The 25,838-nt window shown below is 40.4% G+C and overlaps 1 protein-coding gene across 1 annotated transcript in view; it reads right to left on the bottom strand.

The window, feature by feature from the left end:
* ATP13A2 (ATPase cation transporting 13A2) overlaps window positions 1–11,736 on the bottom strand; it is a 34,712-nt gene extending 22,976 nt beyond the window's left edge. Inside the window, exon 1 of the mRNA XM_074218296.1 lies at window positions 11,467–11,736. Within this exon, the coding sequence (XP_074074397.1) occupies window positions 11,467–11,501 (35 nt within the window). The 5' untranslated portion in view covers window positions 11,502–11,736. The remainder of the gene's footprint in view (window positions 1–11,466) is intronic.
* Window positions 11,737–25,838: the final 14,102 nt, after the last annotated feature.

Here is a 25,838-nt window from a genome sequence, read left to right as displayed (position 1 = left end):
CTAATAAATCTTGTTCTCAGATTAGAGCCAAGTGTGACTGTCTCAGTTCCTCAAAGTACAGAATGTGGTGACCATACCACAGGCCACAGGAATTATGCTACTAGTCACAGGAAGGCCATGGGAGAGAATGGAGATGTCCTCATATTATCTAACCTTGTTATTTACAAACGAACTCAGACATCTGCTACCCAAGAGGTAAAATACCGCAGAGGTGTCTTCCTTGGCCCCTATCTCTGCCACTTTCTGGCTGTGCCACCTTGGGCAAAAACTAACTTCTCTGGACTGCAGTTTCTTCAATGGAGATGCTGGGGCAGATGACTTCAAAGGCTCTCTAACAATCCAATTTTAATAGGAGGGGAGAGAGGAAACACCAGGACAAAATGTTCACAAGTTTTCCTAACTTTCAGGCCTCAGGTTCTTCTGACTCTGATCTTAATTAGCTCAAGTCTTCCTCCTCTTGGAATCCCACTTTCCTACAAGATTGAGAGTGTTCTCTTGGGACCCAACTCAGAGTATTGTGTAATTGATAAAGTGTCTATTTTGTACCACCCACATATCAGGTAGTTGAGCTCTAGCCCATTGGATCTCATAATTAAATGAAGGACAGGAGAAATTTCAATTAGAGATTAAAGAAGACATTCTTTTTTTCTTATCCAGATTCTCAGACCTACTGAAATCTAGTCCCTTGGGCTCCAGGCTAAGAACACCTGGACCAGGTGATATGGAAAAGTTCTTCCAAATATTAGATAATAGATTGTGGGCTATTATCCTACATCTCATTCACTGCCCAGGATAGTGACAAGAGTCTCCTCTCACTATCACTGGTTGGCAAGGAAAATGAGGAGGAGAAGGAGGTGGAGGAAGAGAGGGATCTGGGTGCTTGGTAGCCCCACCCCTTCTCCAAACAATATCCAAACAAAGCCTGGACTGGTAAGATGGCAATCAAAGCTTGGAGAGAAGGCGTAGGGGAAGGCACGGGGTTCAGAAGACACAAAAGATGCAGGCTTGGATGCTAAGCAAATTGGCTTCTGGAGTCCTCCACCACCCTCCCAGCCCTCCAGCCCAATGACTCTCCCTCTACTCTTCACTCACTGGCCACAGTATAGAGCAATGCTTCAGACTCTCCAAATTTCCCCCAGACCGGGGACAAAGCATAGTGCATAGGGTCATAGATTTGAGGTTGGAAAGGACTTCTGAGATCATCCAGTCTAACTAATTCCTTCATTTTACAGATGAGGAAACTGAGGTCCAGAGGACACAAATCTATATTATTTAAGGATCAATTCAAAGAACTGGAGAAGACCGGGGGTGGGGGTGTGGGGGTGGGGTGTGGGTATGATAGCTGTTTTCAAGTGTCTGCTAGGCTGTTAGGAATGAGATTTATTCTGTTTGACTGCAGAGTGCTGAACAAATAGCCATGGGAGAAAGATGCAGAGAGCAAATTTGGGTTAGATGAGAACAATTACAAAGTTCCCCTTCCGAGGAGGTCTTTGGACACAGGTGGGATGCCAACTTGTTGGGGATTCTTTATGAAACTATTAGTTGGCTTGGAATGTTCCTGGAGTCCCATACAATGTTGAACTTCTTTAAAAAGAGACTTGGAAGGAAAAAACTCCTTAAGGCCATTCTCTTGATTGAGGCTGAGGTGGGATGAGGAGGAGGGTCTCTAAATTCCCAGCTCAGGGTCATTTAGATGACTCCCTCCTGATGTGGCTAAAGCCATATGTTTGTGATGAATGGAGAACTTAGGGCTATTCTAGGTGTCCCAAGAATTATAATTCTTTCTCTAGTCCTTTAAAGGGAATAGCAATAATCTTGGAACAACACATCTTATTATGTTGCAACAACAAAGCCCTAAGACCTGGTCAATCATAAGCTGCCCATTTTACAGATATTAATGATCCTCCAAGAGTCAAAGAGGATTCTCTAGGGTGACACAGCTTGTATCTGAGGCAGGAGGATTCCCAGCCTCATTAGACAAATTCCCAACCACAGTCAAGACCACAGTCAACAATCATCTTCAGGAAGGAATCTCAAAACCAGCTAATATAATTGTTTGGGACTGCCAGGCCAAGGTGATTCATCTTGAAGGACCCAGTGAAAACTTCCTTCCCAGAAGGTGAGGACAAGTGGCCCCAAATTTGTCTTCAAGTACCTACTGAGAGGCCTGTCAAGTGGCTGGGAGGGATAAAGTAATTAAGAACTTTCTGTGAACTATGACAAGAATTTTTTACAAATAGTAGATCTTTTGATCCTCACAATAATCTTGTTTATCATCCTCTTTTTACAGTTGAGGAAATGAAGGTAAATAGAGGTTAATTGAGTTGCCCAGGGTCACACAGCTAGTAATTTATTTAATTAATATATATATGTATGTATGTATATGTATATATGTAAAAAACTAATTTTATTAAATACGTATATAAAATTATCTCTGTCTGTGTCTTGCCACCAGAATGTAATCTCCTGGGGAGTAGAGATTAGTTCTTTCTTTGTTTTTATAAATCTTGCTAACCCAGTCTCTGGTATCCAGTAGGTGCTTAAGATAAATGATCCTTGACTGACTGGCTGAGGTTCTTCCATAACTCAAATCCCCAAAATGTTCCTAAAAACCCTATAAGCAGCTTTATGAATAGTAAAAGATTCAGTTGGGTTTCTTGGGGCTCTAAGGATATATTAGATGGTGTCGTCCAGTCCAGGGGTTCTGGAAATGCCAAGCTGGAGGGACAGTCTTTCACTGAGTTGGGCACAGGGCTCCTTTTCACACAGTGCCAGGGGAACCAGGGAGATGGGCGTGTCACCTAGGAGAGGCAGAGGATGCCAACTTTGACAGCCTAAGAGTCCCTCCCCCTACTCTGGTTCTCTTTAGCATTTGGAAGAGTCAATAGTCTTTCTACCCCCATCACAAAATGAAAGTTGGCAGGGACCTCAGCAGCCATCTAGTCTAACCCATACAGGAAAAAAATACCCAGTCTAACACAGTCAACAAGTGATCATCTTTAAGGTATACAGGAAGGGGGAACCCACCATCTCTTGAGAAATACCATCCTACTTTGGGTCAGCCCTGATAATCAGAAAGATTTTCCTGATGTCCAGCTTCAATCTTTGGACCTTCTACCCATATTACTCCATTCCCTGGAGCCAAACAGAACAAAAGTTTTCCTTTTTCACATGGCAGCCTTCTAAATACTTGAACCCAGTCATTCTGTCTCTCCAAGTTTTCTCATCTCCAGGTTAAATATTCCTAGTTCTTTCCACTGCTTTCCAAAGAACACAGACCCAAGGCCCTTCACCATCCTAGCTTATCAGTGTCCTCCATCAACTGTGGTACCCAGAACCCAACAGAACTCCGGATGAGGTCTGAGGAGAGTAGAATTCAGTGGAACCAACATTCCAGTTTCTGGAAGTCCAAGATTGCATCAACTGTTGTGGCCGTCACATCACATTGAGCAAGTCTACAAAACCCCCCAGAATGATGTCTTACATGTGTTTTCCCAATGGTTGACTTTATTTGTACACAAATAAAGACTTTATATTGAACTCTATTGATTTTTTTCTTGACTAAATTCAGCCAAATACTCTCTAGTCTGTCAAGAGTTTTTTTTAATTCCTCCCTCTGTGTAATCTTTAGATTTGATGAATCTACATCTTTGTCTTTATCCAAGTCACTGATAAGCAGCTCTGGACCAAGTACCATTTCCTGGAGGACTCCACTGGGGATCTCAGGGCACAATGACATTGAACTGATAACCTAACCATTCCCAAACCATCGGAACTTCAATTGCCATCTAAATACTATCTCGCCATTCTCTCCACAAGAACATTATAGGCTACTCTTTTTAAAAATGTATTCATATCTAGGTAAACTATATCTCTATCATTCCCTTCTCAGCTACTAATTTAGCAACTCTGGCAAAAAGTGGAAATGAGATTAGTCTGGCACAACCTGTTCTGGGGAAGCCACGCTGGCTCTTTCTAGTCATTGCTTGCTTCCCCTTTTTAACTGTTTACTATCTATTCCTTTCATGATCCCTTTGAGAATTTTTCTAGGAACCAAAGTAAAAACTCACCAAAGTATAATTTACAGATTCTGATCACTTCCCTTTTTTGAAAATTGGAGGGGCAGCTAGGTGGCGTAGTGGGTAGAGTACTAGAGTACTGGCCCTGGAGTCAGGAGTACCTGAGTTCAAATCCGACCTCAGACACTTAATAATGACCTAGCTGTGTGGCCATGGGCAAGCCACTTAACCCCATTTGCCTTGCAAAAACCTAAAAAAAAAAAAAGAAGACCCCCTTCTCTTCCCCACCTCTTCCTCCCACAAATATATGACTATTAGGTCAGTTCTAAGTACACACCAGCCTAGGATATGGACTCAACCCTGCAGTTAGAACTGAGGCCAGCTACATGCCTTAGGATTCAGAACCAAACTAGTTTTGACTAATTGTGAAAAATAGTGAGGACCCAGATGATGGCAACAATTCCCACTTAGGGAAACTTTTTGCAGTTCATAAAATGTACTTTTTTTTTTTTAGGTTTTTGCAAGGCAAATGGGGTTAAATGGCTTGCCCAAGGCCACACAGCTAGGTCATTATTAAGTGTCTAAGACCGGATTTGAACCCAGGTACTCCTGACTCCAAGGCCGGTGCTTTATCCACTACGCCACCTAGCTGCCCCTAAAATGTACTTTCAATTAGCCTGTGAGGGAGATAAAGAAAGGAGGTATGGCTCATCTCTGAGCTTTCTCTCAGAAAGGAAAAAGTTTCATCCAGCCTTCTTACCAGTCCTGTCTCATTTGCTAGTATTTTTATCCCTAGTCTCTCATGCCAGCTTGGGAGGAGAGAGACCAGTTTGACTGAAATAGAAAGCATATGAAATGTCTTCATTGGCACCCCTTGGGGTGAAGCCCAGGACTTTGGGGCCATGGGGATCCTTCTCTGAAGGCCCACATCTGTGACCCCTGCTAGCTCTACCAGCTCCCTTCTTCCTACCCCAAAAGTGTGTGCCTTTTGAAGTGTGTGTGTGTGTGTGTGTGTGTGTGTGTGTGTGTGTGTGTGTGTGTGTTGGGGTTCTCTAGTTATTCAAGGCATGATAAAACATCTTGAAAAGGTCCTGAAAAGTGAATGGTGGAGCTTTGGAAAACATAAAAAGTGCAAATGAAATGTAAGAGGCAACTGTTACTGATGATTAAATGAAAATTATCTAGTAATGATTAAATAAAGTTATTTCATTATTGATTAGTAGATTATTGGACATATCTAGGATTTATTATTAATTATTGATTGTTACTTGCAAAATGTAAATAAATCCATTTAAATCACCTGTACTTCTATATCACCCACAAAATCTAGTAGGAAGAGAGAAAAAGAAAAATTCCATTGAAAATATAAAATACTTAGTATTTTATAAAAATATATAAAATACTTAGGAATCTATCTGCCAAGATGCACTCAGGAATTTGTTTATGGTGAATCCTTTCAATCTTGTCTGACACTTCATTTGGGATTTTTTTTTTGGTAAAGATATTGGAGATAAAGATATTAGCTCATTTTTGCAGATGAAGAAATGGAAGTAAACAGGGTCACACTTACTAGAAGTGTTTAAGAATAGATTTGAACTCAGATCCTCCTGACTCTAGGGCGGCACCCTATCCATTTCGACACAGAACTGTATTAATCATATTGCACCTAATGTAGAAAAAATGGGGGTGCTAGATGGTACAGTGGGTAAACTCCAGCCTGAAGTCAAGAGGACTGAGTTCAAATTCAGCCTCAGATACTAATTAGCTATGTAACCTTGGGCAAGTCACTTAACCCTGATTGCTTTTGCATCCAGGGCCATCTCCAGTCTTCTCAATTTATATCTCGCTTCAGAGGAGGAAGTGAGGCTGGCAATTTAGCAACCTCCACACTTCCACAATCAAATTCAATTTGCATGCATTCATGGCATCACATCCCTGATGTCATGGTCTTGTTCAATAATGAAGGACAAACATCATCAACCTAAAGAAATATTATAAAACTTGGCTACATTTTTTTAATCTTAAAGAAGAGGCCTATATCTACTTTCAAATTTTTCCTTGATATTTAACCTATAAGGATTTAAAGAATACTTTTAAGTTGAAGTTATAGATACTGTCACATTGGATCACTTAAATGGTGTTGTATATAGATTTCTTTTTCAGGTTTTTGTTTTTAAACAGAAGGCATGGTTTTCTTTGTGAAATTTTTATTTTGACTCTTTTATACTTCTGAAAATTAAAAAAAGACCATATTACCTAAAATAATTTATCTAGTACAAAATAACCAAACTACTAAAGGATTGCTTTTTAGAGTTAGAAAAAAATGATAAGAAAATTCATCTGGAGAAACATAAGATGAAGAATAACAAGGGAATCAATGAAAACAAAAATTGAGAAGGAAGGGAATGTCAGAGAACTCGATCTGAGGCTATACTGCAAAGTCATAATCATCAAACCCATTTGGTATCAAATAAGAAACTGAGATCTATCAGTGGAACAGATGAAGTATACAATATACAAAAGCAAATGAGCAGTTAGCCTAGTATTTGATAAATACAATGATCCCAACTACTAGCGCAAAGACAATTGGTAAAACTGGAAAGCTGTTCACCAGTACACCAAGGTCTCACATTATATATCAAGATAAACTTAAAATGGGTTCACAGTTTAGATACAAAGGGTATCAGAAGCAAAAGAGGAAAGCATGGAAGAAAGTGCCTGTCAGATCTATAGCAGGGGAAAAGTTCATGACCAAAGTAAGGGATGAGAATGTTCACAAGAGGCAACAAGGTCCATTTTGTTTAAATTAAATTGAAAAGTTTTTGTACACACAAAGCTATGCAGCTAATATTGAAAGACAAGGCAACTGGTAGGAAAACACTTTGCAGTACATTTCTTTGATAAAGGCCTCATATCTCAAATATATAGGAAATGGAGTCAAATTCATAAAAATAAGAACCATTCCCCAGTTGATAAACAGTCAAAGGATATGAACAGGCAGTTTTCAGAAGAAGACAAAAAAGTTATATGGAAAAAATTGCTCTAGGGGAGGCTAGGTGGCACAGTGGATAGAGCACCAGCCCTGGAGTCAGGAGTACCTGAATTCAAATGCGGCCTCAGACACTTAGTAATTATCTAGCTGTGTGGCCTTGGGCAAGCCACTTAACCCCATTGCCTTGCAAAAACTAAAAAAAAAAGTTTTAAAAAATTGCTCTAAATCACTAATAATTAGGGAACTGAAAATTGAAATAACTTTGAGTTACTACCTCATACTCATCAGATTGACCAAGGAGACAAAAAAAAAGGCAAATGGTAAATGCTAAGTTTTGGGAAACTGAGGAGTTTTGGGAAAACAGGTACTTGAATGTATACTGTTGGTAGATCTAATCATTTGGAAAAATCAATTTGGAACCATGCCCCAAAGCTATTAAATGGCATATATGCTGACCTAGCATTACTGTTCCCAGGTCTACACTACAAAAAAACTATATGTTCCCAAATATTTTTGTAGTTCTTTTTGTAACAGCAAAGAATTAGAAACTGAGAGGTGCCCATACATTGGGGAATGGCTGGACAAGGGTATATGAATATGATGGAATATTATCGTCCTATAAGAAATGGTGAAAAGACTAGGAAGATTTATATGGACTGAGACAAGGTGAAGTGAGCAAGCCAGAACAATTTACATAGTATTAACAACATTGTAACAATAATCAATGTTGAAAGACTTAGTATCTCTGATCAGCACAATGATTAACCAGCATTCCAAGGGACTCTGAAAACATGTGAGAAAGAGAAGTGATGAATGCAGAGTGGAGATTGAAGCATATTTTCTTCTCTTTTTTTCTCCCCCTTATTTTTGGACATGGCTAACGTGGCAATTTGTTTTGCATGACCACACATATTTGTGACAGATTTTGTTTTTCTTGTGCTCTCAGTGGGTGGACGAGGGAGAGACTTCAAAACTGAAAATAAAACTGAATTTTAAATTTTCACATTAAAAAATGTTCTTTATATCTACTTCTAGATATAATTCTTCCTTAGCTCCTTTCTAGTAGGGATTTTATGGTTCTTTTGTATCTTCATCACCTAGACTGAGTACCTGCCACATTATTATATTATTAAGTGTTTTTTGACTGAATGATAAAAATATTAATATGACTCCAGGTTCCTGATACAAAGTAAGGACCTAGAAAATTATCATTATTATTATTTTGTGGAAGCAATTGGGGTTAGGTGATTTGCCTAGAGTCACATTGCTATCAGGTATCTGAGGTAGGATTTGAATTAGGGTCCTCCTTACTCTGAGGCAGGTGCTTTATCCACTGTACCACCTGGCTGTCCCACATTATTTAGTGCTATCTGGATACTGCTCAGGAAACATTTCCTACTAGACATTAGCACATTTGTATACAAACTCCCATCACCTTGAGGAGTAAAGATCAACTCTTTGGTATTTATAGTCTTTCCCAATCTGATTTCAGCCTCCCTTTCTGAGTCTATTACATGTCATTGCTCTCCACACACTCTGCAGTGCACAACCTGCTCCTCAGATATCACTGCCACCTCCATACCTCTGAACAGGTTGTTTTCACCCTTTTCCACTAGGTCGCTGAGAACCCCTAGTTTCTTTCAGAGGATGTGAGACTCCCTCCCAAAATCCCTTTCGAAAAGTGTATAGACACATGTGCGGTTTGCACAGTGTCTCCTTTTGAGAGAGCACAGAGCTCTGATCTTGAACATAGCAGGCAGAGAATTCCTCCTCACACAAAAATTAGGGAGCTCCAAAGATGAGGATAGAGGCAGTCCCTATTTAAGGAAGCTCTCATTTCTCTTATTCAGGTCTGATAACATAAGGAAATTAGATTATTTAATCTCTCAATAGTGGTCTCTAAGGATTTCAGCTTCCTCCAAGATAAAAAGATTAGTTTAGATGGCCTCAGTTTTCCCTACAATAAAATGGGAGGATTAGATTAAATGTGGTTCTTTTGATTGAGATCTGTGTCTCAGCTACCTACAAGATAAAATAAGATTAGATTAGATTAGATTAACTGCCTTCTTTGGTTGAAGTCTCTTTCCCCATTATAAAAAGAGAAGATTAGCTGAGAAGGGGAAAGTCATTTAGAAAAGGACACAGATTATATAAACAAATGGAGACTGAAATACATTATGGATACAAGGCTAGAAGGGTGGAAATGCTTTTACAGATAGTAATCAGACAACCCTGGGAAGTAGGCTTTAGTGTTATGATGCCCTTTTTGCAGATAAGGACACTGAGGCCTCATTTAGCAGGATCCCACTGCTTATAAGTATCTGAGGTGGAATTTGAACCCAAATCTTTCTGACTCCCCTTCAAACGACATTATAAAACTTTAGCATCTAGTGAATAATCAGCAAGTAATATCTAGTGGCCAGAATTCAACCTCTCATTTTCCTTCAAGGATTCCTTGCGAGGAGCACTGACTTTAATAGATCTCTGAGAGCTCAACCAAATTATCCTGGAAATATACCATCACCACAGATCGAACTGCTGCCCACAACCTCCAGAATGCAACATTGATTCATAAAAATACAGAAGTGGTATTTTTTACTCACTGGTGCTATCTGAGATACAAATCATCTCCAAGCTCCCTTAGAAGAAAAGCTTTCCAAAGAGGGAGCCCCCAGCCCAAATCAGTTACAAGGAATAGGGCTGAGATGGGGGGGGGGGGGGAAGTGGCTCTCTGCTGCTACTGTGGGAGCTGTCCTGAAGATGGTTTCAGTGAGGAGAAACCTCTTCCCCAGGCTTAGGCAACTGGCTTCATCCCTCTAAGATCCAGGCAAGTAGGTAAGGAGGCAAGCTGCAGAGCAAGCTTGGGGAAAGGGTGTCTCCTGATCTGGAATTTCCTGCCCCAATGAAATCACAGGTCCAGTCCAAAAACTAATGACTCACACTTCCCTAGCAGTTCACATGCATTAATCTTATCTTATGTATTTTCATCTCCTTTTACGGATGGGGGCTCTAACAAAGGGCAGAATGTCAGAGTCAAAGCTATTCAGGAACCTCTCCATTTCCTCCTCTCTCCTCCCTACCCCTTTTCTTGATGACCTGGCTCAGGCCCAAACTCTAGATGTCTTCCCTTTCACCTCACAGCCAAGAATCCCGGCCAGGATTCTGAAAACCTTTGTATTGGGCAGGAAGGAGTTACTGGTGAAAGCCAGTGAAGCCCATGTCCAGGGAGAACCTGATGAGGTGGGAGAAAGCGCAACCTCGTCTGGTCTTGGAAGCACAGACCCACTGGGAGCAATGGTCCTGGGGATTCTGAGTCCTCACAGGGTCTCATAGTCCAGCCTCCTAGAGAATCTGCTAATGGGGCAGATGACAGAACCTTCTAGACAAACACTGCTATGGGGGAAAGCCTTTGGGTCCCCTGGCCGCACAGAGAAGCCTAACATCTCAGTCCAGAGGTGGGGAGATGAGCAGATGACAGATTGGGAAATTCTGTATTTACTGCCCTAAATTACTGAACAGAGTCTGGCAAATAAGTGTTCTTTAATGACAAGAACAAGGACTGGCCTCTTTCCCAACAGGTGGGATTTCAGTTAGACCCAAGGAAAGGACAATAGACAGGAAAGGGCTCTTAATTAAGAAACAGGAAGGTGTGGACTCTGTCCCTGGGTCATTTTTTTCTGTGTGTGTCTCAGACTTTACAGAAGAGCCACAATGGTCTCTCAGTAAAAGTGGCCCAATGGACCTTGCATCCGGGGCTGCTTGGCCACCTATCCCCAGTCCACACGGTTTACAAGGGATGAGTGAAAGGCAAAGGCTCTAATCTTCAAAGGAAGTCATGGGGGGCCTTCATTGGGCTCGCAGATCCGGGGCTAGGTGGGACAATCAACTGGGCTCAAGCCCCCCACTTGTCTTTACACCCTTGTGGGAGTTACTGGGGGGAAGGGGAGAGAAGAAAGCTGCTAAGTCTCTGGGGCCGAGGGTACTCGGATTGGAATGGATGAAGCCTCTTCAGGTGCGAGCGGGCATTATACTCTCTGGAAAGGCTCAGGTGGGCATCCACCCTGTGCCCAGCAGAGAGAAGGGGGGGGGAGTCTGGAGGAAGGGACAAGAGAACTCGAGCTTGGGCTGCTGCGGACTAGAACCCGCAGACTGGATTCCTGGAGCCCCGGACTGCCTGGGCTCTCTTTGTACCCCCACTGCCGATAGCGGAGGGGGATCCGCTGCTTGCTGCCCCGCTGCTCTGCCGTGTCAACCTGCTCCCCTTGGGGCCGAGAGGACGGCCCCCCCCACTGCCCTGGGCACAAGCCCCCTCCCCCAAAATGCAGCCCCCGGGGATCCTCAGCTCTCCCGGGACCTCCGCGGGCCCCTCCTTTCAGGCCCCGCCCGGGGGGTCCCCCCGCGCTGTCAGAGGGGATGCCCCAGCCCCGCTCCACTGGGGGGTCGCCCCCAGCTCACCTGCGCGGGTCCCGTCGGCTCCAGCCACTGCCCATGGCCCCCCCGAGCCGCGCGGAGGCCAGGGGCGAGGCTAAGCCGGCCCCTGCTGCCGCCGCCGCCGCCGCCGCATCTGCAGCTCCTGAGCTCGGCCCGCAGAGGTAGAGTCGGCTCCGGTCCCAGGGAGCCTCCACGTCTTCCCCGGCGGCCGGCCGCGAGGGGCTGCTGGGAGTTGTAGTTCCGTGCCCGAGCCGCCGGGCCTGCCTTGGAGGTGCAAGCACAGGACCCAGCCGGGGGTCACTGCAGAAGCAGAGGGCACACTCCGAGCCTGAGCACCCCGAGAAGGGGGCGCCGCCTCGCGCACGCGGCGGAGCAGACGCAGGAGGACACAAAAGAGAACACGCACCAATCCCACACATGACCCCACGGGCGACACACGTGGTGCAGTGGAAGAGGGACAGAGGACCCAGCTTCCGATCCAAATTTGTCCACTAAATTTAGGATTCTAGATTTAGTGCTGGAAGGATGTTGAAAGGTCAACAGACCGTGAGATTTGTACAGGGTCACACAGACAGTAATATCTAGGGTGGGATTTGAACTCAGGTCTTCCTGATTGGCAGGCCAATGATCTATTCATTTTGTCACACTTCTAATAGAATAGATGTGTGTGTGTGTGTGTGTGTGTGTACCTATAGAGACAGACAGAGAGTAAGAAAATTCACTTTTTCTCTCTCATCTCAGTATTCCCTTTGGGAAAATGAAGGGATTGGCTTAGTTAACTTCTAAGGTCCCTTCCAGCTTTAAATCTATGATCCTGAGATATCAGTCAGTTATTCAAGAAGTATTTTAGGCAACCAGGTGGCCCTGTAGTGAAGAGGACCCAAGTTCGAATCCCTCTCCAGCCACTTGACACTTACTAGCTATGCGACCTTAACCTCAATTGCCTCACAACCCTGGGCTATCTACACTTGTCCTGATTCATATCTAGTCACTGAACCCAGATGGTTGTGGAAGAGAAAGTGAGACTGGTGACATTACACAACACCCCCTCATCAAATCCAATTCATGTGCATGTCATGGCATCACTTCCCTGATGTCATGGTCTTCTTTGAGAATGAAGGACAAACAACCATCTATAGTGTGCTGCCATGGTACTGAGCTTTGGGAATATAAAGAAAGGCAAAAGACAGTCTTCAAAGAAGCAAATTCTATTGGGGGAGACAACTTGCAAAATATTGTACATACCAGAGCCACAACAGTTGATATTATGATAATCTTCTCTTTTAGCCTCTGTACTATTTGTCAACTGATCTCATTAGCTCCCATGGATTCAAACATGATTTCTTTGCATTTCTATCTGGTCTTAATCTCACTTCTGATCTGCAACTCTAACTGGATGCTCTATAAACATCTTAAATGTAATGTCTTCCACAGTGAAGGATGGATTTTGCCCTTTTAAAAATATAATTTTTAGGGGTGGCTAGGTCGCACAGTGAATAGAGCACCAGCCCTGGAGTCAGGAGTACCTGAGTTCAAATCTGACCTCAGACACTTAATTACCTAGCTGTGTGACCTTGGGCAAGCCACTTACCCCATTTGCCTTGCAAAAATCCTAAATATATATATAATTTTTAACATATTTTTCTAAAAAACACAAATGTTTGGAAATTTACCTTTCACATAAAGCCTCCTTTTAATAAGATCCAATTAGAAAAGGCTAACTTGGTCTTTAAGGAGCCTTCTCTTTTTTTAAGATTCTGTTTATTTTGAGTTTTACAATTTTTGCCCTGATCTTACTTCCCTCCCCCCACCCCCCACAGGAGGCAATTTGCCAGTCTTTACATTGATTCCATGGTATACATTGATCCAAATTGAATGTGATGAGAATGAAATCATATCCTTAAGGAAGAAACATAAAGTAAAAGAGATAGCAAGATCAGACAACAAGATATCAGTTTTTTTCTAAATTAAAGGTCCTTGGTCTTTGTTCATACTCCACAGTTTTTTTTAAATGAAAGATTTTATTTATTTTGAGTTTTACAATTTTTCCCCATTCTTGCTTCCCTCTCCCCACCACCACTGAAGGCATTCTATTAGTGTTTACATTGGTTCCATGTTATGCATTGATCTCAGTTGAATGACTCCACAGTTCTTTCTCTGGGTACAGATGGTGTTCTCCATCGAAGATACCCCAGAATTGTCCCTAATTGTTGCACTGATGGAATGAGCAAGTCCATCAAGGTTGATCATCACCCCATGTTGCTGTTAGGGTGTACAGTGTTTTTCTGGTTCTGCTCATCTCACTCAGCATCAGTTCATGCAAATCCCTCCAGGTTTCCCTGAAATCCCATCCCTCCTGGTTTCTAATAGAACATTAGTGTCCCGTGACATACATAGACCACAGTTTGCTGAGCCATTCCCCAATTGAAGGACATTTACTTGATTTCCAATTCTTTGCCACCACAAACAGGGTTGCCATGAATATTTTTGTACAAGTGATGTTTTTACCCTTTTTCATCATCTCTTCAGGATATAGGCCTAGTAGTGGTATTGCTGGAATAGGCTCAATAGTGGTATTGTTGGATCAAAGGGTATGCACATTTTTATTACCCTTTCCAAATTGCTCTCCAGAAAGGTTGGATGTGTTCACAATTCCACCAACAATATGTTAGAGTCCCAGATTTCCCACAATGATCATTGTCCTTTCTAATCCTATTGGCCAGTCTGAGAGGTGTGAGGTTATACCTCAGAGATGCTTTAATTTGCATTAGAGAGCCTTCTCTTAACAAATTATCCTTTGTAAAGGTGAACCTTGACTTAAAAAAAAGCTATCCTTTCTACCTCCCTAGATCCCATCAAGACAAGTAAGACCTATCCCCAAGCTTTGTGAAAATCTTTTAGCATCACTGATAAACCTCCAAGTTAAAGAAATTATTGACAGCTATCATCCACCCTTGATGAACTTAACTGGAAACATGTCAGGGAACTCTTTGATGGACAAGAAAATCCCACCTACTGAAGACTCTGCCTTCTGACTATGCCAATGTATAAATATACTTCCCCACAAAAGCCTCACTGAGCTCGGTTTTCTGAGCTCCCTTTCATACAATGAACAAGTAACCTTTTTCACATTTTCCTCTCTCCCTCCCTTCCTTTCATCCTTTCCCTCCCTCTCTCTTCTTCCTTCCTTCCTTCCTTCTCTTCCTCCTCTTTCTCTGTCCTCATAGTGTAGCTGCTGGTTACTTGGGTTTGGTTCTGCCTATGAAGAATCATTATTTAGACTTGGGAAAGCAGGGGTGGAAAAAAACAAAAAAAATATTAAAAAGGTTACAAGACAAGCAGTGTTGGCTGGGTCATCCTCAGAGAAGACTCCCTAAACAGGTTTTTATGTCTTGCCTCTCATCCAGAGGGCAAAAGGTGAGCTTCCTTTCTCTTACTAGATCAGGAATTAAGGAGAGGGTAAAGCCTAAGGAGATCAGGATACTAATTTTACATTAAACAATGAATCAATGGTACATTAAGAATGGGGAGGGTCTCCACTCAAGCAGCTTTTAAGATTACAATTGTTTTATTACAATCATAATTCTCTACTTCAAGTCAACTTACATCTACACCCAAACTCTTTGTTACATTCACAATTCTCTTCATCTTTCCCCTGCATCAGTAGGGAATCATATCCTTTACTTAATTGCTGAAACTTCTTAAGATATCTTGGAGTTTACCAGTTAAATTGCTTTTTTTTTTAAAGGACCATGCCTTAAACCCAAATCACTATGGCACTCAATGATTGATCAACAATATGGCCCAGTCCAGTACTGATTTAGTCATTGTTTGGACTCTGATAGTTCAGAAGGACTGTGAATAACAATTGTTTCTGTTATGGTCAGAAACCTTAGGGTCTTTCCTTGCCAGATTGTATTTTTTTTTAACTAGGTAAAAGATAATATTCTTTGCTTCATTGCTTACCTACATTGATCATTGAATGGGCATTGCCTCAGACTGAGATCTGGAAAAGAATTTAGCTTAAAAAGGCCTAGGTCTCCAGTCATCCTAATCTATATGTTATCTTGGATCCAGAAAACTCCAGAGGAGAAAGTGAGACTGGTGATTTTGCAACAGTTTTGGCTCACTTAAATACAATTCACTTGCAAGCCAGATGTTCACTTTCATGATGTTATGGTCCTCTTTAAGAATGAAGGATAAATAGCAACAATTCCTCTGCCCCCAACATCTCTCTAACTTCCTTATTTTTGTCAAGGACCCAATTACCCAGGCTCAGGACTTGGATGTTATCCTCTACTCTTCATTCTCTTCCCTCCCTCCTTCAACTTATCAGTTCCCAGATTCTGTGGATTCTACTTTCACAATAGCTTTCAAACACTTCCCCTTATCTCCTCTGACACTGTCACCACCCTGGTCAGGCCCTCACCTCCTCACACCTGGACTATTACAACAGCTTGTAAGTGGGTCTGCCTGCCACAAGTCTCTCCCTACTGCAGTCCAAATATCTTTGCTGTTGCCAAAGTGATTTTCCCAAAACCAAAGTCTTGCTCTATTAAATAAAATCTAAACTAGATCACTATCACCTCCAGGATCAAATATAAAATTTGCTGTTTGTCTTTTAAAACCCTTTATAATCCAGGCTCTTCCTGCATTTCCAGTTATCTGACACTTTACTCCTAACAAACTCTGTGATCTAGTAACATCATGGCCCTGGCTTACCCAATGTCCCTCACACAAGACCTTCCATCTCTCAGCTCTAGGCATTTGCTCTGCATGTTCCCTATACCTGCAATGCTGTCCCTCTTCTCAAGTTTTGGCCTGGCTTTCTTCACTTATTTCAAATCAGTCAATAAACGTCTATTAAGCACCTATTGTGTGTCGGGATTTGTGCTGTCTTAGCTCATTAGCAATAAATCTTTTCCTATCCTCCTTCATTCTAGTACTTTCATTCTGCTTTGCTTGTTGGCATGTTGTCTCCCCATTAGCCTATGAGCTCCTTGAAGGCAGGAACTGTCCTTTGCTTCTCTTTCCCTATCACTTAATATAGTCCCTGGCAGAGATACAATACCCCAAAGAGACAGAACAGAGTAACCCTTGGGGAGAAACAAAATGTCAGAGTAGGCAGAAAAAGCTTGCATAACCTAGGTAGGCTACCTCCCAGACACAACCTATTTGTATCACTTGGACTTGTATATGTTGTGTCACTTGGAATTGTATATGTTGTATCACTTGGACTTTATTCGTTACATATAAAGACGAAACAAATGCAACACTCAGATGCTGATCACTGACATATTCAAGACAAGGTCACACTATGGTAGACACAAAACCAGTGTTCACAGTACAAGAGAATCTGGAAAGTTGGGGTGCTCATGCCAAGTTGTCTTCACCAACCCGATCTGTGCCGAGGACAGGTCAATAGCTGTAGGATTTTTTCCCTCTGTCCAATTGCTGCTATTGCCCAAGGGTGAAGGCAACCAGGTTCCCAAAGGTCACATTGGAATTCTTAGTTTCGTCAAGACATTTGAACCTGTGGAAGCTGGTTTGACTTGTATAGCCTCAGTTACCCAGGATGCATGTATGACCTGAAGCCTGGGTATTACCACACTTCCTCTTCTTCCCCTCAAGCCTGTAGCCAGATAGCACAGAGTTAAATTCCCTAAATATTTGGGTCCCTCTCCCCCAATTCTCCACTCCTAATTAGGCAATGATTGTTCCATTGTGTCCAACTCTCCACAATCCCATTTGCAGGTTTTTCTTGGCAAAGACGCTAGAGCTGATTGTCATTTATTTCTCCAGGTCATCCTGTAGATGAGAAACCAAGGGAAACAGGATGAAATGACTTGTCCATGGCCACACAATTTGTCAGAAGTCAAATTTGAACTCAGATCCTCCTGAATCCAGGGCCAGCATTTTTTTGTCATTGGTTATAGAAAATAACTTTACCAGTCCTGGTTGTGCTCCTATGGACAAGAAACTTCCTAGAAGTTTGAGCCCTTGAGTCTAAACCTTCAATCGCCAAACCTGTCCCCACCCTCAACTATTGTATGCAGCCCACCCAATTTGGAGACCACTTCCTGTTGACATCCATTCTCCTCCCCTTGGGAGAAGCTATAAGGTTTTGCTAACTTGTATTCTTGTGTCACTGCTGCTTATTGAGCTCCTTCTGAGGAGCAGCTACCTTCAATATGATACCTTTTCACACACACACACACACACACACACACACACACACACACACACACACACACTAGTGCTTTCTCCCTTCTCAAATTACATTGTATATACTAACTTATGTACATGTGATATCTCAGTTGATACTGAGTTCCTTGAGGGAAGGGTCTCTTTCAATTTTGACTTTGTATTCCCAAAGTCATAGTGCCTTGGATATAACTGGTGCCTAATAAATTCTTATTGAATTGAATTGGTCTAGAAAGTTGACTATATTTACAGACAGAACCTTATTATCTGCATGTGATTTAACTACACCAATGTGCAGCAAATGCTTAAGAAATAGTGAAAATAGTGATTGAATATTGGCTGCATGAGCATATGAATGAACGAATAACACTCATTGTCACTCAGCCCCATTCTAGATACAGTGTGATTTCTTTTCTCCTACTGTCTCAGGAATACACTCTAAATCATTGACAATGTCGATAACAAACCCCCCAAAATAATATTATTTCACTAGATGCCAAAAAGAGTTTTTGACAAAATACAACACACATTCCTATTTTTTTCTAGGTATTTTTGTAAGGCAAATGGGGTTAAGTAGCTTGCCCAAGGCCACACAGCTAGGTATTTATTAAATGTCTGAGACCAGATTTGAACCCAGGTACTCCTGACTCCAGGGCCGGTGCTTTATCCACTGCACCACCTAGCTACCCCCTGACCCATTCCTATTTAAGACACTAGAAAGCATAAAAGTAAATGGAGCCTCTCCTAAAAGGATAAGTAGTTATCTTTCTAAAAATCAAGAGTGACTCTTTGTAGAGACAAAGAATTAGAAATTGAGGGATGTCCATCAATTAGGTAATGGCTGAACCAACTGTGGTACATGCATGTGGTGGAGTACTATTGTTCTGATGGAAATAATGAACAGGTAGACTTCAGAAAAGCCTGGACAGACTTACATGAACTGATGCTGCGTGAAGTGAGTGGAACCAGGAGAACATTATACACATTAACATCACCATTGTATGATAATCAAATAAGATTGATTTAGCTCTCCTCAGCAGTACAATAATCAAAGACAATTCTAAAGAACTCGTGATGTAAAATACATGCACTTCCAGAAAACGAATTTTGGAAGTTGAGTACAGACCAAAGCATATTATTTTCCATTTAAAAACTTTGTTTTGGGGAAGCTAGGTGGTGTAGTGGATAGAACACCGGCCCTGGAGTCAGGAGGACCTGAATTCAGATTTGACCTCACTTTATAACTAACTGCCTAGCTAATGTGACCTTGGACAAGTCACTCTTAACTTCATTGCCTTAAATAAATAAAATTTAAAAAAAAATTGTTTTATGTTTTTTGTACTCTCTCATGGTTTTTTGTTTTCTTTTGCTCTGATTTATCTTTACAACAGGACTAATTTGGAAATACATTTAACTAATTATATATGTATAACCTATATCAGATTTCTTGCTGTCAAAGGGAGAGGGGAGAAAAAATGGGGAAGAAGAAAAATGTGGAAATCAAAATGTTACAAAAATGAATTTATTATTCCAACTACATATAGTTGGAATAATATATAAATAAATAAATTTAAACTAAAAACTAAAATAAAACCAAGAATGAGCATTATTTATAATGTGGATAAACTAGAAACCTGTCCTATAAAATCAGGTGTGAAGCAAGAATGTCCATTATCACCACTATTATTCAATATTGTACTAGAAAATGTTAGCTTTGGCAATAAAAGAAGAAAAGCAATTGAAGGTATATGTACAGGCAACAAAGAAACAAAACTATTAGTTTTTGTAGAGAATGGTTAATTTAAAGAACCCTATAGAGTCAACTAAATAGCTAGTCTAAACAATTGACAACTTCAGCAAAGTTGCAGGACGTAAAATGAATCCCTACAAATCATCAGTATTTCTATATATTACAACCAAACCTAGCAGGCAGAGATAAAGAGGGACAATCCATTTAATGTAGCAGCAGTTAGTATGTTGTTCATCCTTTTTTTTTTTTTGGCAAAGCAGTGGAGTTAAGTGACTTGCCCAAAGTCACACAGCTAGGTAATTATTAAATGTCTGAGGTCGCATTTGAACTCAGATCATCCTGACTCTAGAGCCAGTGTTCTATTCACTTTGCTACCTAGTTGCCCCAGTCCTTTGTTTTCAAAGAGGATCAGTGACCTCACATATCTTGATTCATTGCATGCATGAATTGGATTTAAGTGAGACAAGAGTTGCGCAGATTCATCAACATCACTTTCTCTTCCAGAGTCATAGAAATCTAGTGGCAAGACAAAGATCAGGATGACTTGCAATGACCTCAGGATGCAGTGGATGACCTTGTCTAGCAAGCTCTAAGTTCTCCATAGAACCTGTTCCAATCACCTTCATGATCTATCTCATCAGCTCATTCTGCCAGTTGTCTCATGCTTGGGGTAGATAACCCTGTAACTGACTGATGGGTTTGCTGCTGGTGAATTAGCCTCAACCAGGTTTAATCCATTGGCTGAGATGGTTTACTGGGATGGGACCATTGTACAATGCTCTTACTTTCTTGGAACCACAGGTGAGAGGTGAGCTCCATGGACACCACAGGCAGCCTTGGAAAAGCCTTCATACCAGAGATGCTAGTCTTCCTTGAACACCCTATAAACCCTGAAGACAATATAAGATACCTGGGAATCTACCTGTAGAGACACACACCCAGGAACTGCATGAACACAAAAACTCTACACACAAAAAAAGGCAGATCTACATAACTGGATAAATATTTGCTAATTATTCATAGATAAGCTAAGCCAATGAAATGAAAATGATAATACTACTTAAATTAATTTACTTATTCAGTGCATACCAATCAAACTATCAAAGAATTACTTTATAGAGCTAGAAGACAATAACAAAATTAATCTGGAGGAACAAAAGGCTAAAAGTATTAAGGGAATCAATGAAAAAAATGGTAAGAAAGGAGTACTACCTGATGTCAAATGTACTACAAAGCTATAATCATCAAAACATTTACATTGTATAACAAATAGAGTGGTTGATCAGTGGAATAGATGAAGTACACAATAAATGGAAGGAAAAGAGCAAAATAACTTAGTGTTTGATAAACCCAAAGAACCTAGATAATTGGGTAAAAATTTACTGGGCAAGAATATTTTTTTATAAGGTAATGGGGTAATTATTAAGTGTCTGAGGCTGGATTTGAACTCAGATCCACCTGACATGAGCGTAAGTGGACACCATACAGCCTCTACTGAGGTGAGAACCTAACAAAATTTAACAAAAAATTTAACAAAAAAAATGGAAAAAACAAACAAAGCATAGACTGGCATCTCATAGTATATTACAAGATTGGCTCAAGATGAGTATATGATTTAGTCATAAAGGCTGATATCATAAGCAAATTAGTGGAAATTACCTGTCAAAACTGAAGCATATATGTATTTTTTCTCTTTCTCTCTTTTTTCTTTTTTTCCCTCCTGGAACATGGCTAATGTGGACATTTTTCATATAAATCTTGTTTTCCTTGCCCTCTCAAGGCAAAGGAGGAGGTAGGGATATATAAATATATATAAGGAATATAAAACTAAAACTAAAATTGAATAAGGAATTTTAAAAGATAAGAGTTATAGAAGAAAAAAAATTGAAAAGGGAATTAATTATAAGCTTGACATAATGTTGTAAAACCTTGCTCAGGAAACAAACTCCCTGAAAATTAGAATGGACCAAATAGAAGCCAACAACTCTGTGAGATAATTGGAAATACTCAGAAGTGAAAAGACTGAAAATATAGAAGGAAATGTGAGATATCACATAGCAAAAAATAACTGACCTGAATAATGGATTGAGCAGAGCAAAATTTAGAATCATTGGATTACCTGAATATCTTTACTAGAAAAAAGAGAGCTCTTAGAAACCTCAAACCAAAAATTCTCAGGAACAAAATCCAGAACCTTTAGGTTGAAGAAAAAAAATACTGCAAGTAGTCAGAAAGAAAGGATTCGAGTACAGTGAGGAGGGACACATCCAGTTTAACTAATACCAGTATAAAGGTGGAGAAAGTCTGGAAGATGAGATTCCAGAAGACAAATAATATAGGCTTATAGCCAAGGAAAACATAACTAGCAAAATAAAGCATAATGGACAGGGAGGAAAAGAGACAATAGTGAAATTGATTTTCAAGCATTTCTTATGAAAAGAACAGAGCTTTGTAGAAACTTTAAAGTTCAAACACAGGCATGAAGGGAAACAAAAAGCCAAATGAGAATGAACAGCGAAATGAAAATAAACAAAAATGAATTGCACGTGTCCTCTCTAATGCTATCATCATTATGAAGGGGGTTCAGTTAGAGAGAAGGCCTGCTTCTGTTGTGTCTTTTTTTTAGTTTTTAGTTTTTTTTTTTTTTTTTGCAAGGCAAATGGGGTTAAGTGGCTTGCCCAAGGCCACACAGCTAGGTCTGACTGAGACTGGATTTGAACCCAGGTACTCCTGACTCCAGGGCCGGTGCTTTATCCACAGCGCCACCTAGCCACCCCTGTTTTGTCTTGATGATCTTAAGAGAGCAATGGAAAGGAGGGAAGAGGAATGTACTGGGAAGAGGAAGGAAGGATGTGAAAAATATTTTCATATAATCAGAATAGAGAAGTAACCAGATATTCAAATGAGGAGTGGGGTGGAATTATACTGTTTGACTCTTGAATCTTCACTCTTATCTGAACTGGTCAAAAGAAGAAAGATTAGTAGGTGGCCCAGTGGATAGAGCACCGGCCCTGAAGTCAGGAGGACCTGAATTCAAATGTGACCTCAGACACTTAATAATTAACTGCCTAGCTGTGTGACCTTAGGCAAGTCACTTAACTCCATTGCCTAAAATAAAAAGAAATGAAAAAAAAGAAAGAATAATACATACAGTCAGATGCCAAAATACTTTTTATTTAATAGGAAAAAAGTAAAAGGGAGAATCAGAGGGAACAAAGATAAAGAGAGATTAGTTCTATGTAAAACAAAGTTACATAAACATTTCCAATTCTTTTGACTTGGGAATCTGAGGGTGGTTGTCCTCATAAATTGCAGATGTAATGCAATTCCATTGTCCTATTAGAAATGATGAAATGGATAGTTTCAGTGAAACCTGGGAAGACTTGCATGAACTCATATAGTGAATAAACAATTTATGTAACAACAGCAAAATGGCAAAAGCAAATAACCTGAAAAAATGAATAACTCTTTATCAGCATAATGATTAATTACATCTTCAGAGCACTAATGAAACATATTACCCACTCCTGATAGAGAGATTTGTTCAATACAGAATGAGACATATTTGATTGAACATGGACAATGCAAAAATGTTTTCTTTGACTATACTTGTTTGTAAGAAGGGCTCTGTTTTTCTTTCACTTTCAACTGTGGGGAGAGAAACTAGCATGGGAGGGAGAGAATGAATGTTTGCTGGTTGAAAAAATGAAATAAAAATATATATTTAAAAAGGAAAATAAAAAGACATCCTTACCATGGTTGGTTAGATTGAGGAAGAAAGAGGCTTTTCTTTGGAAAAGGTATCAGGAGTGATAATCAAACTTAGATGGTGTCTGATTAGAGAATTCTTTCCTCTCCCCATGTCCTTCCCTCCCTCCAAAGGATTAGAATGGTGACCACCAAAGGACAGAATTCTATTAAGAAACTGATCTCAGGGAAGGAACAACTTGATCCAGTCCCTAAAGGAATTCCTCAAGGGAGGAATGAAGTAGAGACTATTCTTCAATATTAATACCCAACTGTATTTTAATATTATAATATTTTCCTTATTCTTATGAATTCTAATCATAAAATTCTTATGAATGTTATCTCAAATCATCTTAAGGAAGAGACAAGTGGTTTGGGGCTATGGTGGAACCCTGCCAATTTGAATTTCTTTCTCTCTATACTAGAAATACCTTGGTTATTAGCTCAATATTAAAATAATTGTTTCTGGCAGACTTATGCCTAAACGGAGTATTGCATTAATATTTTTTTTCTTTGAGATAAGCAAAGTGCCTGCCTAGGTGACTTAGTGGATAGATATAAATGCTTGTCCTCTCCCTCCCACCTTCCTTCTTCCCTCCTTCCTTCCTCCTTTCTCTCTTTCTTTTTCTCTTTCTTTCCTTCCTTCTCTCTCTTTCTTTTTCTCTCTTTCATTCCTTCCTTTTCTTCCTTCTCTCTTTCTTTCTTTTTCCCTTCCTTCCTTCTTTCTTTCTTTTCCTCTTTCTTTCTTTCTTTCCTTCCTTCATTCCTTTTTTTTGGAAGACTGTTTAATAAACTTTATTACAGAAAATGAATGTATTCAAAAAGGTCCCTAGATACGCTTTTTGACAAAAACATGGGAAACATTTTTGACAACAGTTGTTACATTAAGACCATTTTTCTTATCTTTTTGAGGGGAAAGTAAAAGGGGAAAGAGTATAGAATAGTGTTTAGGGAAGACAGGTTGGCATTGTAAAAAACAACCTCCCCCCGCCCCCATCAAGACACCCCAGCAAATGGTTCAGTTTTGAAGAAATCTAGCAAACTCCCATCCTAACAGCCCCTGCCTTCTCTTTGAAATTTCTGTTGGTCTTCAAACACAATGATGAGCTTTTATTAAAAAACTTGGGACTGGGATTAAATGCCCTCTATCTTCAGTCATGAAGCTACTTGTCAAGGGCAAGGGAGCTGTCAAGACAGGATCAAGGGTGAAGGGTCAGGTTATCCAGTTCAGCACCTCAGTCCCAACACCCAGTTCCACAGGGAACATACTGGTAAAGAATGCCTTGGCAAAAACTCAACAATCACAGGGCAAGGCCTCCAAACTAGCTACTACTCAGATGTGAAACTAGATATCGAAATGCCCACCTGGGCACACCTGCCCATACCCTACTTTCAAGATGTGGACACCCTGGACTTGCACCTTGGACCAGGGAAAATGAAATGAGGGGGGACATGATTTGTGAGAAGGGGAAAAAAACTGAGGGACAAGAGAGAAAAAGGAGAATATGCCTTTATTAGAAAACAGAACTGTTTTCTAATTGTTATTCAGGTCAAAGTGGCTCATGTCCCCAAAACAACCCTAAATTTTTGCCAGAGAACATACAGAAATACTGCCCCAGCAAGAAGGAAAACAAAATAACCCAACTTTGTGAAAAAGGAAATGATGAGAACAGCCCCCTCCCCTTTGTAAGCTACAAAATTTTGTTTTAAGGAAAGTTTCCCTCTGTACAGATGATTTGATAAACCCTAAACCCCAAGAGTTCCAGTTTATCATGCTCAAAACACCCAATACAGAAAATAACAAGAATTGCTACAGGGTCTCTACAGTGTCTTGAGTAGCCCCAAAGGCCCCACAATTCCTTTTCTTTCTCTGGGCAAAAACTTGAGTGCTTGAACTGAGGGGAGGTGGGAATGAGCCCCAAACAAATTTTTTAAAGAAAGGCACATTTTTATATATAGCAAATGCATACCCAACTTAACCAGATAAAGGGGGGAAGTCAAAGTTCAGTAATTAGTCACCTCACCATCTGCTTTTCTATATTTTTGAAAGGTGTTAACTTAAAGGCAAGAGAGGTTACTTTTTCACCAACCCATCAAGTTAAGTATATGCTAGAGTTCATACCATCCTAATGCTACTCACAGCAACCGTCTAAATGACTGAGTAGCTTAAAAGTATGATGGGTGGGTTTACTCTTAAACAAGATTATTTTGTTAATGTATAAAAAAACATTACTTGTACAAAAAGAGAATAAATAAATATTTAAAAAAAGTAGATGGGTGGGGACAGTGGGGAATCTACCTGATCTATCACTACCAGACTCCTGGGGTACTGGAAGACTTCCAAAGTATAGTTTGCTTAAAACCCAGAAATTTTGAATGATTTTTAAGTGTGATACTGTTGATTTTGCTTCAAAAGACATTTCAACATTCTAAACATACAACCCCCCCCAAACCCCCAAACATTTCAAATTGTGTTTAAAGCAGACTTATTTTTGATTTTCTTTTCCTTCCTCACTGCCCTGGCTTTCTGTTTGACTGATACACACTACACTTCAACTAAAGAGAAAACCAAAAATCCAGGCACTTTTCTCATGCCAGCTCCACCCCACCCCCTTGTGACACTAAGAACAGGAGTTGGGTCCTATTTCGCTATATATATACAGACAGACAACATTTTAAGCTAAATGGACACCCA

Source organism: Macrotis lagotis, chromosome 1 (genome assembly GCF_037893015.1).
Source record: "Macrotis lagotis isolate mMagLag1 chromosome 1, bilby.v1.9.chrom.fasta, whole genome shotgun sequence".
Taxonomy (NCBI): domain Eukaryota; kingdom Metazoa; phylum Chordata; class Mammalia; order Peramelemorphia; family Peramelidae; genus Macrotis; species Macrotis lagotis.
Note: the sequence above shows the minus strand (reverse complement) of the source record. Positions and strands in the feature narration are given on the sequence as shown.